This window comes from Hylobates moloch, unplaced genomic scaffold, assembly GCF_009828535.3.
Source record: "Hylobates moloch isolate HMO894 unplaced genomic scaffold, HMol_V3 SCAFFOLD_20, whole genome shotgun sequence".
NCBI lineage: Eukaryota > Metazoa > Chordata > Mammalia > Primates > Hylobatidae > Hylobates > Hylobates moloch.
In genome coordinates this window covers 35,527,765-35,540,712 of record NW_026652295.1, presented here as the reverse complement: position 1 = coordinate 35,540,712, position 12,948 = coordinate 35,527,765, and the positions used below count along the sequence as shown (strand labels likewise).

General features: G+C 46.6%; 1 protein-coding gene and 1 long non-coding RNA gene across 9 annotated transcripts in view; one reads left to right on the top strand and one right to left on the bottom strand.

Annotated features, from left to right (window-relative positions):
* The window catches only part of LOC131382155 (uncharacterized), a 30,553-nt gene extending 29,140 nt beyond the window's left edge, over positions 1 to 1,413 (top strand). Inside the window, exon 3 of the long non-coding RNA XR_009211382.1 lies at positions 1,367 to 1,413. This is a non-coding gene — a long non-coding RNA (uncharacterized LOC131382155). The remainder of the gene's footprint in view (positions 1 to 1,366) is intronic.
* Positions 1,414 to 2,563: 1,150 nt separating this feature from the next.
* Positions 2,564 to 12,948, bottom strand: part of CUNH6orf89 (chromosome unknown C6orf89 homolog) — a 55,048-nt gene continuing 44,663 nt past the window's right edge. For all 8 annotated transcript variants that reach the window (XM_058432220.1, XM_058432218.1, XM_032141700.3 and 5 more), the window contains 2 exons: positions 11,641 to 11,764; positions 2,564 to 8,026 (listed from right to left, as the gene is read on the bottom strand). In XM_058432220.1, coding sequence (XP_058288203.1) covers positions 7,932 to 8,026; positions 11,641 to 11,764 — 219 coding nt within the window. In that variant the 3' untranslated portion in view covers positions 2,564 to 7,931. The remainder of the gene's footprint in view (positions 8,027 to 11,640; positions 11,765 to 12,948) is intronic.

Here is a 12,948-nt window from a genome sequence, read left to right as displayed (position 1 = left end):
TGTGGTTGCCAGGGGTTAGCGGGGAGAGGGATGATCAGATAGAGCAGAGAGGATTTTTAGGGCAGTGAAACTACTCTGTATGATACTCTAATGGCAGACATGTAACACAGGACAACATACATTTGTCCAAACCCATATAGGATGTAAAACACCAAGAGTGAAGTGAACCTAATATAAACTATGGACTTCAGGTGATAATGAGCTGTCAATGTAGGTTCATTGACTGTAACAAATGCACCACTCTGGTAGGGGTGCTGATAGTGGGGGAGGCTGTGCACATGTGGGAACAGGGGATATATGGGAACTCGCCATACTTTCCATTCGATTTTGCTATGAACCTAGAACTGCTCCGAAAATTAAAAAACAAACAACAAAAACCCCAGCCTGGACGTTTCCGGGAATTAGGATGGTCCAGTAGAGGAGGGGCACAGGAGATGAGAAGGGGAAGCAAACGAGATGAGACTGGAGTGGTGGCCAGGACTTCTCCTGTGGGCAATGGAGAGTCACTGAGGAGCAAGGAAGGGAGGTGACCAGACATCAGGGCAGCTACATGGATGGTGAATTGGGATGGGGAATGTGCGGCGAGAAACCAATGAGGTAATTACTGGCAGAGTCTAAGAGTGAAGCAAGCTCCTAGACGGAGACAGCAGCAGTGGAGCTCGATATGTGACAAGGAGGCAGGATTGTCCTGAGCTTGGTCCTGGTCAGAAGTAGAGGCTGAGAAAAAAGAGAGGAACCCCTTGCGGTTGCCGTAGACTTTTTGGACATGGTGATATAGAGGTGCTTTGGAGTTGGCAGAGATGACCTCCTGACACGTAGATGCACAGGGCTACTGCTCAAGTGAGAGGTGTGGGCCGAGCATAGACTGGAGGTGACCTGCCCATGGCTGGAAGGTGAAGCATGGAGTTGAGATATCCCAGGGAGAAACCGCGGGCAGAACCATAGGAGAGACCAAAGTTTCGGAGACAGGCAGAAGAGGACGATCCTACAAAGGAGACAGAATAGGAAGAAGAGGTCCAGGAAGGGGTAGTGAGTACCACAGAGGCCAAGGGAGGGAGGGACGGGTTCTCCACAAGTCAGTGTCTAATGCTATAGTGGGGTGAAGAAAGAAGGGGATTGAAAACAGGTTTTCTCACCACGTTCTAACAGGGAATCAAGCCCTTACCACCCGCCCCGTTTTTGGGGAGGGCTCAATTCCGGTTTTCAAGCAGGTAAATGAACAGAATTGTGGAAAGGAATAATACATCTTATTCCTGAATAAGATATATTAGGGTTGGAACAAACAAGAATGGACATTTTGTAAAAACAAGTATTTTAAAGTGGACTCCAGACTTCTTGACTTATAGCCCGAATAATCATTTAACAGGATGTGACTTACCATCAATAAGACAACAGCAGAATAAATGACAGCACACCCACGCCATGGAGTATTAACCATTAAGAAGAAGGGACTGGAGCTCTACCAGCTGACCTGAAGAGAACTCTGTGAGGAGTTGAGTGAGAAAAGCAGGACACAGAAAGGGCCTGTAATATGATCCCATTTTCGGTAAAGCAGTAACAAAACCTTGTTTATGATTAGAGAGCATGGAGGAAATTATGGAAAAATACACAACAGGGTATGGCTGTGTATATATCACAGTTACCTGACTAGGAAAAGGGGTGGGGTAACATGGGGAAGAGGAAGGGGCAGCAAGTAACAGAGAAAAATTAAACAGGAGGACACTTAACAGCATATAAAAAATGGTCGTATTTATGCATTTATATGAAAGTATATATATACTTACATATTTATATGAAAGCATATACTTATATATTTATATGAAAGTATATATATATATATATAAAATGGCAAAAAATGAACACACATGCAAATGTCTTGACTCAAATCCGAGTTAACTGAGTGCTGAGAGCAGCCTGTCATCTGGGGGCAGCTGGAGCGAGCCAGCAAGGGGCCTGGAGTCCCGCACACATGCCTGGCCGTCCTGCGAGAACCAAGGACGCCATGGGTGAGGCATCACTGGGAGGGCATCTGGGCTGTGTGCAGCAAGCTGGTGAGAAAGAAAAAGGCGTCCAGGGGCTCACCTGCATTCTGGGTGAAGTGCACGGACAGGGAAGGGTATTAACAGGAGGACTGAGATTTGAGAATTCATGGGAATAGCAGATGAGAAGCCGCTGTGGGTAACGTCTGGGGTGCAGAGAAAGTGGAGGCTGTGAATGCAAGGACAGTGCTGGGTGCAAACGTTAGAGACCAAAGCCAGGCGGGCACAGAGGAGCCCCACAGGCCGGCCTCACGAGCAGGATATGGCTAGAAGTTTCTCATGTCATGGGAGAAGAGGAAACAAGAGAAAACTGGAAATTAAAGAACGACACCAACAAGAGGAAAGTTCTTATCAACCAACACTTTTAATTGCAAAAGTAAAAACCTTCATTACAATAGACTTTAATTTACATACATTCTTCACATGGTGGAAGTCTTTACCAGTTTGCAGTATCCTGCACTTGACCACATAGTACAAGCTCAAGCCATTCAGAGCTGCTGTGGCTGTGACAGCTGCCTGCCTCCCTCTGCTCCCTGGGACCATCCAGCGCCACCACACCCTGCTCCCTGAAGGAGAGCTGCAGCTGACCCTGGCACCCGTCCCCGATGATGGCAGGGAGCACTGCGCTGAGTCCCTGGCTTGCCTCTGCGTCTTCCTTCCCCGACCCTTGGCACTGGTTACTGACCCTTCCCCAGGGTGGAGGTGAAGGAAGGGAAGACTGTAGCCAGCATTTTTCTGAGGGTAAAACTGTGGAAAGAAGTATGGAGGGAAGCCTGTCTGGCATAAGACAGGGCTCTCTGGGAATGTCGTGTGTCTGCTGGCTCCTGTCACCTTCCTGGAAGTGCTGAGGGGTTGCAGTGTGAAGAATGGGATGCTACTGTACGGGTGGCTGCATAGGTGACCCCCCTGCCCCAAGGAGCTGCCGTGGGGAGCGACGGTGTCAATGAAGCCTGGCACAGAGAAGATGTCCCAACTCCCCAGTTTCTGTCTGAAACTCAGACCTCGGCTGGGTTCCTTTCTCCACACAGTGCTTGCCGCCGTGGCTCATTCTTGGACTGATGGCTGCTGCCTGCCTGACAGACACACTAGGCAGAGGCGGAACAGTCTCTGGTCCAGCCCTATCAAATCCTGACAGTTCCAGGCCTCCACTTAGTTATGTAACATTCCTTCCATCCACTAGTCTGAAAAAGTCTGGACATTTCACAGTCTCCAGGGAGAGGAAAATGACAGATGTATTTAGCACTAATGCTTAAATTATGCAGGGCAGGGAAACCAGAGACACCGAGGGACCTGGAGAACAGACGCGCTGGCTGAGGGCTTCTCTTCAAGGCCAGCATTTGGTCACACTGCTCCCACGGTGGGTGGACTTGGACGTGGTGCACGAGAAGGAGAGCACCCGTCCGCCTCCCTGACATGCTTCTGGAAGAGGCCGCTGCGGATGTGGAGACTGGGGGTGGGGAGGACAGGGAAACGCCTGCGGCTGGTGACACAGACCCATTCCCGGAGGCTCCCGTGTTTCATTTGCTGCAGGGCTGTCTCCACAAGCGCCTTCACCCTCCCAGCTTCCTGACCCTGACATGCGTCGGTTCTGTACACATCTGCAGGTCCAAATATGGAGAGACTTTCAGCCTAAAGTACAATTTTAAAGCACATCTCTGACACTCCCTTCCTTCAACAAATTGTAGTGGGTGATGGGTCACCACTGAAAGGTAATGAGTGTGGAACTTGTACACTCAAGAGAGCTTTTCCTTCGTTGTTAGGAGAGCTCAAAATCCTAAGAGGCCCTTCTGTTTAATAACTGATTCTCGAAAGGTAGACAAAATTGCCTCTCTCTGTGCAAACAGACATGGCGCCTTTCTCTCTTTCTCCTATAACCTGGCTTTCTCCTTTATGGACAAGGAGATGCAAACATTTGCTTTGGGGTTTGAACATTCACTATGAAAGTGACTGGGTAATAAGCAAATTCATTCCAGGCTGTATTAAAATGACTGAGGCCATCACCTGCAGCTACGAAATGTGAGTTTTTGTTTTAAAATAAGTGTACACTGAGGCCTATGCTGGGTTTTGGTAGCAGGGAACAGAAAACCAAGAATTGAAAAACAAGTGATGTAAACTCCAAGGGGACCCACAACTGGAATTGGGCAGAGTCCCTCCTCTGTCACACATCTGGAAGAATGTGGAGACAGGAAAATGGCTGGACACAGTTGTGTTTCAGCTACATTCACTCTTAAAAAGAGTTTTCAAATGGGGAGGGGAAAAGTGAAAGGATTTTTATAAAAGTCATATGGTTAGATTCTTTCCTCCTCCACTTCTGTCCAGCAGAGTTTTAAAAACAAACCCTGTGGAGTTCCTGGCTTGCTGATCCCCATCCCTGGGTTCTCCCACCCCAACGGGGGCACATCTGAGTCAACGACATCCACAGCTGTCTTCTTCGGCACCATGCTGTGATGCAGCAGGAACATGACGTGCTATGGAACCAGCTACCTGGTACCTGCCGGCAGTTAACTGCTCTAAGCCTCCGCTTACTTGTGAAATGGGGGTCTAACACCTATGTTACAGGATTGGGTGAGGATTAAAGGAGATCATGTGTGTCAGGCACTTTGTAGACTGGAATGTACTAGACAAATGTTATTATTCCTTTCTCTCAGAACATGAGCCCCCCAGTCTGCTCTCCTCTCCTCCCCTCCCGTCCCTTCCCCTCCCCTCCCCTCTCGTCCCTTTCCCTCCCCTCTCCTCTTTTCTCTTTTCTTTTTCTTTCCTTTCCTTTGACAGAGTTTTGCTCTGTCGCCCAGGCTGGAGTGAAGTGGCACAATCTTGGCTCACTGCAATCATCTCCGCCTCCCCGTTTCAAGCAATTTTCCTGCCTCAGCTTCCCGAGTAGCTGGGATTACAGGCGCCCACCATCACGCCTGGGTAATTTTTGTATTTTTAGTAGAGATGGGGTTTCACCCTGTTGGCCAGGCTGGTCTTGAACTCCTGACCTCAAGTGATCTGCCTGCCTCAGCCTCCCAAAGTGCTGCGATTACAGGTGTGAGCCACCGTGCCCAGCTTGAACCACTTTTATTTTATTCCCTCTCTTCCCTAAAAAAAAAATGAGGATAAGCTCTGCCTCTTTTCATCAACCATAATAAGTATGGTATCCATTCACTACTTGACTGCTGGAGAGCTCAGGACATTTGGACAGAAATGCTTCAAACTGGGGCCAAAGTAGCCTGTCTCCTCAGAGAGCTGACTGCTGGGCACACACATCTCTGTAGTGGGGGGCCACATGAAAGTGAACCTAACTCATGTACAGAGGTCATCGCCATGTCACCTCCTAGTAAATGCTCAATAAATTTGTAAACCACCCCCTCCTTAGAGCCCTACAGTTTTGTTCTTATTGTGGTGGTGGAGGTGGGGAGTTGCTTAGGTGGTCTTATTGTCACCCTGCAACCCCGCTTTCTCATCCTGACAACCCTCTTCCCCACACGGGTCATACAGAGGGACTTTTGATGCTTCCAGCTAGATGGCAGGGGCATCCTGTGGCATCCTGCTGAGCAGGGCCTTGATCATCAGAAAGGGACTGGCTGGCAACCCCTAGCCACTCCTGTCGCTCTGGCCAGTAGTGGATTCTGCTTATCAAAATTAACTTGAGAAGCTGAACTGCTTCTGTGTATGTTGAAAACCCTCTTTAGAGAATTCTCCCCTAATACAAGTTTACATTCAAGTCTGAACGGGGTAGATTTTAAGTAAAATGAGTAGTATATGCATAAAAGTATCCACTTATCTTCTGCTACAGTCATTTTTTTGTTGAAGTACAAAATGGGACTTAGGGGACTTTCCCAGAGGATGCCTCAGAATACCAACACATGCAAGGGTTTCTTAGTTTTCAAAGTTTTGAGCTGAAGTGGGTATTTTATGGACATTTAAGATGTGAAGGGCAAGAGTGAAATGGGGAAAGGAACACAGAGTAACTCAGAGAAACAAAACAGAGATCTCAATAATCAAAATAGTTGCTTTGTTCCTCTAAGAAACCTCTCTTTTGTTAACGGGTTTGATTTTTAAAAACTCTCAGAGGCCTCTAGAGCACTTGTTTACACATAGCCCTTCCCCATGTGCAGCCAGGGTAAGGACACGGCAGAAGGCTGTAAAAGCTTGCACAAAGCCGGCCTCTAGATGATCCCTCTGACTTAAAACCTCTTAAATCATAACTGCTTAACAGCATGACTTTTATATGTACACAAGTTTTGTTTTTCCTGTATTCATCCACACAAGGGGTTGATTAAGAAAAAATTCCCTCAGGTACAGTTCATCGTAGTTTCACTGAAGCCCGTGGAGGCTGCTCAGATGTTTCTATCCTGAGCTCTGTGAACTCTGCTTGTCCTTTGCAAGCCCACAGACAAACAGGCCATTCAAGTGCTCAATGGTCTCCACTGCTGTTCATGAGACCCACAGAGAAAGAGGGCCTGAGAGATGAGATGCAGGCTCCTCCAGGAATGAAGAGGGCTTCACAACCGTCTCCACTGGTCATTGTCTGCCTCTGATCCATAACTCTGACATAGACACCTACTGTATCCATTTGATTTCTGCAATTCAGAACCAGACGCCAAAGTGTAGTTTGCTTTTTCTTCATCTTGGCAATGGCATGACCAGTGGCCAGCTATCTAGTGGTGTCAATAAAAGAATAATGAGAGAAAAAAATAAAAGGAACAGGAAAAGAACATCCTTATTTACACCATTTGATTGCTACCTACTAAAAGCACTTGGGAGAAAACAATGCACATAGTGAATCATCCAATCAGAAACACACAGCTTTGTATTATTACAAAAAAGAAAAACACCTCACCTTGTCTTTGTTTCCCAGCACAGACAGAAATCATTTTAAGACAGAGGATCACATAGGCAGTTGCACACCCAGCTGACAAACACTTTGGGTCTGGATTTCCTCCCCCAACCACATTACATCAGCTTTGACACATCTGTAAAACATCTTCTCTGCAGAAAGTCAGACCCTAAAGATCAAACCCAGGGAGGCACCCTCTCCCCAGGCCAGCTACTTTAACTCATAACCCTCTGAAGACACTTGGTAAAGGCGACACAGCTGACAAGAGCACTGCTGCCTCAGCAGTAGTGGGCTCTGGCCCCGCCAAGGCAGGGAGGACTAGAGCCGAGCTTCTGAGAAGCCATCCAGACAGGCAAGGGAGAAGGGGAGGGAGTGCAGTGGCGATATAAGAGCCTGATGAAATGGAAGAAAGCATTACCTTGGGAGTTACCCTTTTGAATTATTATACAATCAGACTCTAGCCTGGCATCACAGAGACTCCAAGAGCCACGGACAATGGGAAAGAAGTGTACTTCTTGAATGCAATTCAAAGTTATCTGAGCTTTTTTCACTGGTTCTAGATTCCACTTTGCTTGGGAAACTACAAGAACTTCTTTAATCAGCCATGGCCTTCCAAAAAGTAGAGTGATGTGACAGGGAAGACGGGGACAGGCAGGCCCACCCGGTAAAGGATGGCTCTGACATTAGAACCTGTTGGCTGCCCTCTCCACTGCCAGGGAAGGAAGCTGGCCATGCAGGTGAAGGAAGGCACCAGCCCTGTTTCCTGCCTCAAGGGCAGCATCAAGGTCATAGTGCCCAAAGGCCCGGGAGAGGTCAGTCTCAGATGGGTGCTGGCAGAGTCCTAGCCAAGTGGCCAGGCTGAATCCTTCCTGAGCCATCTGCAGGAAGAGTCAGGAGGGCTAGGCTCTGGCCACTGCCTTGCAGCTCACAGCTGGTTCACACATGCATGCAAAGGGCAGGTAACTAAGTAACCAACTCCCAGAAAGCAGTTTCATAGTTTTTGTTTTTATTTTTCCCCTTTCAACCTGGTTTTCGGCTCTGGAAGCTGTTCCTGTGCACAGTTCTATTTCCTACAGTTCTGAGAAAGCGGTTCCATCGCAGATGACCAAAGGCTGGACCCCTCTGGCTATAATGTAGACCTTCCAGTGGGTGGTGTCGACATAGCCTTGAGGGGAAATAGCAAGAGGAAAGCATGTGAATGTCAGAAGGTGGGCACGAGCAAGGCAGGTCTGCCAGAGCTGGCCCTCAGGGTGCACTGCAGAGTCAAAGACAAATCTTTTTCTATTTAATTTAGTTTCCTTTTTCTTCTTTTTTATTTTTTAAGAGATGGGGTCTCACTATATTGCCCAGGCTGGTCTTGAACTCCTGGGCTCAAGCGATCCTCCTGCTTCAGCCTCCCAGAGTGCTGAGATTACGGGTGTGGGCCACCACACCTGGCTTAAAGACAAATTGCTCTGAAAGTCTTCTAGCACTTCCTAGCATAAGTATTCCTAGTTATTATCAGTCCTCTTTAAATGCTTTATCACTGCCCCTCACCCAGGGAACTGTGAATCACAATTCAGCAGGCTTACAAAGGTAAGGTGCTCTAGATGAGGCTGCTGTTGGGCATCAAGTCTCAGCTTTTACAGCAAGAAGACAATGGATTCTGAGGGGGCACAAGACCTACTAGCCAATTTTCCTGTGTCTATCTATAATGCAGTTTCATTACAGAACATCCAGATTAACCTAAACCTAAACCAGCATTGCCCAAATTGGGTTCGGCAAACAGTAGTGTCCTGTAAGATATTCCAAAGAAAATAGGTTCCATGGCCAAGTAAGCCTGAGAAACACTAGGTTTCTCCAAGGCTTTTCAACATCTTTGATACACTAATAACGCACTATGCATCAACAAGACAGGCATTTCCCAAAGTCGACTGACTCAAGACCCTATTTGCCAAGGGTCTTTTCAAGGGGCTTCTGGTCCCACCTGTGGGGTCATGAGTAATCTGAAGAATTGTTTAGGAAACACTGACCTATCATTTGAGTGGGCTATGAAGGTAAACCTAAAAACTTTAACCTTTCAATAATCCTCAATGATGCTGAACATCATTGTGCCTGTAGTTTACAATACTTTTAGAAATTCTTTTTTTCTTTTTTTTTTTTTTGAGACGGAGTTTCACTCTTGTTGCCCAAGCTGGAGTGCAACGGCACAATCTTGGCTCACTGCAATCTCCATCTCCCAGGTTCAAGCGATTCTCCTGCCTCAGCCTCCCGAGTAGCTGGGATTACAGGTGCACACCACCATGCCTGGCTAATTTTTTCTAGTTTTAGTAGAGACGGGGTTTCATCATCTCTTGGCCAGGCTGGTCTCGAACTCCTGACCTCAGGTGATCTGCCCGCCTTGGCCTCCCAAAGTGCTGGGATTACAGGCATGAGCCATCGCGCGTGGCTTTAAAAAATATTTAATTCACTGATTTTAGAGACAGAGTCTCGCTTCATTGCCCAGGCTGTAGTGCAGTGGTGCAGTCATAGCTCACTGCAGCCTCAAATTCCTGGGCTCAAGAGAACCTCCCAACTCAGCTTCCTGAGTAGCTGGAACTACAGGCGCATGCCACCAAGCCTGGCTAATCTTATAATTTTGGGTAGATACAAGGTCTATCTTGCCCAGACTGGTCTTGAACTCCTGGGCTCAAGCAATCCTCCTGCCTTGGCCTCCCAAAGTGCTGGGATTATAGGTGTGAGCCACCCTGCTTGGCCCTAACAATGCTGTCTTGTACACTTAAAAATTCATTGAGAGGGTAGATGTCATGTTAAGTGTTTTTACCATAAGAAAATAAAATTTTTAACAAAAAACATCTCTTGATGGGAAATTTATTCTAGAGTACTATGGGCCCTGCTCATCTTTAAACGAAGAGCACTGAGTAGAATTCAGCTTTTACTTGGTGACTCCGGAATGGTCATGATGGGCAATGACTATCCTGTACAGTGACTGCAGATGTTGTACCTGACCCCCAAAAGGTTTTCTGGTGATCTGGAACCCCTCTCCCGTCCATCTCCACAGGAAAATGTACATTTTGTCAAAAATCACAGAACTTGCATGTCATGGTGCCATTCTTAAGGGTCCCTAAGGTAGAGGAACCGCCATCTGTCCTGTAACACTGAATGATTCTTCTTGGTCAGGGTCTGCTTTCCTGTCCTCATTGTTAACCGTGGCAGCGACAGCCATCATGCCTATTTCTGTCGCTGCTTCAGGTGCTCGCTGGCTTCCCCACCCCTCCCTGCCCCCATTCTTCTCCAAGACTTGCTCTCCTCTTCTTCTCTTCAGCGCCCATCCCTCTCTGTGTTCTGCCATGTGACCGGCCTTTTATAGACACTGCCAACTACAGGGCTCCTTTCTCTCTAGACAACAAACCAGCCAGGCACAGCACAGCAGGTGTCATGCACCGGATATGAGGCTAACCCGGACTATCTGTACCAGCATTTGATGCTCAAGCTTTCTTGATCACTGCCAGACATTTTTTTTAATTTTTCCCCAATTCTGTAATTGGTATTCCGGTTGCTTGTGGGAGCCGGAAGTCTGGAATTCAGATAACTAAGGTGTTTCTGTAGCTGTCTGAATTGTTAGGCATTTGTAAAATATAAAACAGAAACTTGTTCAAGCACAACCACATGCTGCAAACCTAAATATGCCAGAGAGATTTTCGCAATAGTCATCTCTTGTGTTAAGAGTCACTCCATTACAGGAAAAAAGACTCAGAACAATTTCCATACAAGAATCCTCGTTTTTGTAGGAAGTTTCCCAAGAGCCAGGCCAGCTGTGCTCCATTATTAGTTAATGCTTGATTTGTACCTTATTTTTATTTTTCATTTCTAAATTGAAATAAAAGTTACATAACTTAAATTAAAACTTGGCATAGCTTGCAGTCCAATTCCTACCCTCATATGAGATGCAAGGTTTCTAGGAACTTGGGGGTCTTCTGAATGGGTAAAATTAAAAGAAATCAATTGGAAAACCAGCCTGGGCTCTGCCAGAGACTCCAGGTCTTGCCTAGGTTTTGTGAGGCAGGAAAAGCAAGGAGGTCAATGGTGACACTTGCTGATTTATTTGCTTCTTCCAAGAAAACTCGGCTGTCAAACTGATTGCTACTGACAGCAGTGGATTCAAACCTGTTTCTTTGGAACAGATTTTTAGGATATAAGGCACAGGACAAGTCACATTTGGGCAAACACTGAGCCAGGGTCAAGGGTGAGTCATCAATGTGAGGTTGTGACTTGGCTGTGACAGCCACACAGCAGGTAACATTTCCTTGTGTGACCATTGCCCTTATATACTGCTTGGTATTGTTTTATTTGCAAAATGGGTATATATTCCTGTAGTCCTTGATTGTCCCTCTCCTGGCTTGACTGTGTTCAAGCAGGCACTTAAGACCTGATGCTCTGCTCGACTGACAGTGGGGCCTTGGGGTGGTCACCTCTCCTCTCTGGGTCTCAACCTTTTCATCTATAAAACAAGGGATTGGTCTAAATATTTTCCAGAATCCTTCCTAACTTGAAGTGTCTATGATCAGCAGACACATGCATTCTATATGTTGTATGTACAAGACATTTCTTTCTGCTATGTTTTCGCATTAAGTTGTTTAATTTCTAAGCATAAATGTTGAGCCTGTTAATAGGAGAATGTTATTTTTGATTCTACTAAATACAACTTTTGTGAAGGCAGTATGTGATTCTTAAAATAGCTTTTGAGTTAAAAACTAAAAAGACACATGGCTGACCCTGCCCTCCCGGGGCCCTACATACCGATATCCCCCGGCTCTACTGGCATGGCCACAGACTGACAATGTCTTCGGCACTGGAAGGGAGGGATGAGCTGCAACATGGCCTCACCGCTGCCAATGATAAATAGGTCAGGCATCTTATGCATCTGGAGGAAAGAACGAGGAGGGGAGGAAAAGGAAGGCAAAGAAAACAAAATAAAACCAGGGGGTTTAGTAAATAAAAATGCTTTCACATATGGCTCTGAGTTTCCTAGCCTAAGCAAAGAGGAAATAGAACCAATAACAAAAATTTGCAATTATGTCCAAAAGACAAAAACAAACTACTTTCTCCTAAGAATGGCATCTCTTGGTACTAAGACCAGAGTAAAATCTCTTCTGTGGGTTCTCCTAAAGAGTCACTATGTGATTTAGTGGGCAATACCCTCAACGAGAGCCCCAGAGTAGATCCTGCATGAGCTTCATAATTTGCAACTATTTTTAGCCACAGCTTCAAAGTAAGCCAAAGAAAAATAACTAATTGCAATTTAACAAAGGTAGTTCTAGCAGAAACCAACACATGGTGGCTGAAGTATACAACATTCTGAGATTCTGGTTTGATGAAAACTTTTTAGATAAATAGATAATCAGCATATCCTTTGGGCACTCTTCCATGGAATGTTATTTCTTACTACCAGGGCTCTGATAAGAATTGCACAGCAGCAAGTTTAAGTTTACACTGCCTGGCAAGACCCAGGGGAGCAGACATACCATGCTACTGATTAAAAACTACTGACACTAAGACTGGCCTCTGATTTTGAAAACTAAGGAGACAACCAGCATATGCACCTGCAAAGGTAACTACTGCCCCTCTGAGGGCATGCTACTGCCAGCAACAGGCATTAAATGCAACCTGCTGTGTGCCAGGGAAGGAGCTGTGAACCCTGGGGTGGGGCTGGGACCAGGGCAGGGAATAGGGATAAAGAGAGAGATGGGTCTTGCTGGGACATTTCTCCTTACCTTGATGATGACAGAAAACCCCTAGGGCCTCTTCTCTCATCTCTTCCCCCTAGCTCTTGCCCTTCAGAGAAACCCTTTACATGCCCATATAAAGTGGGAGCCAGAAGTCTGACTCCCTGGACCATGTCTTGGTTTTCTCTTCACCACTCAGGGCCTCCAGAGTCTTGGGTTTTGGCCCTATCTTCCCCTGTCCCCAACCCTGGTCTCTCCGCTGCTGCCACAGGCCTTGCCCATAATGTTTTCATGGCAACACTAGAGCCATTTCACCTGCTAATGTGGTGACAGGGACAAGCCTGGTGTCTTCAGCCAGCCTTCAGTTGACTGGTACTAATAA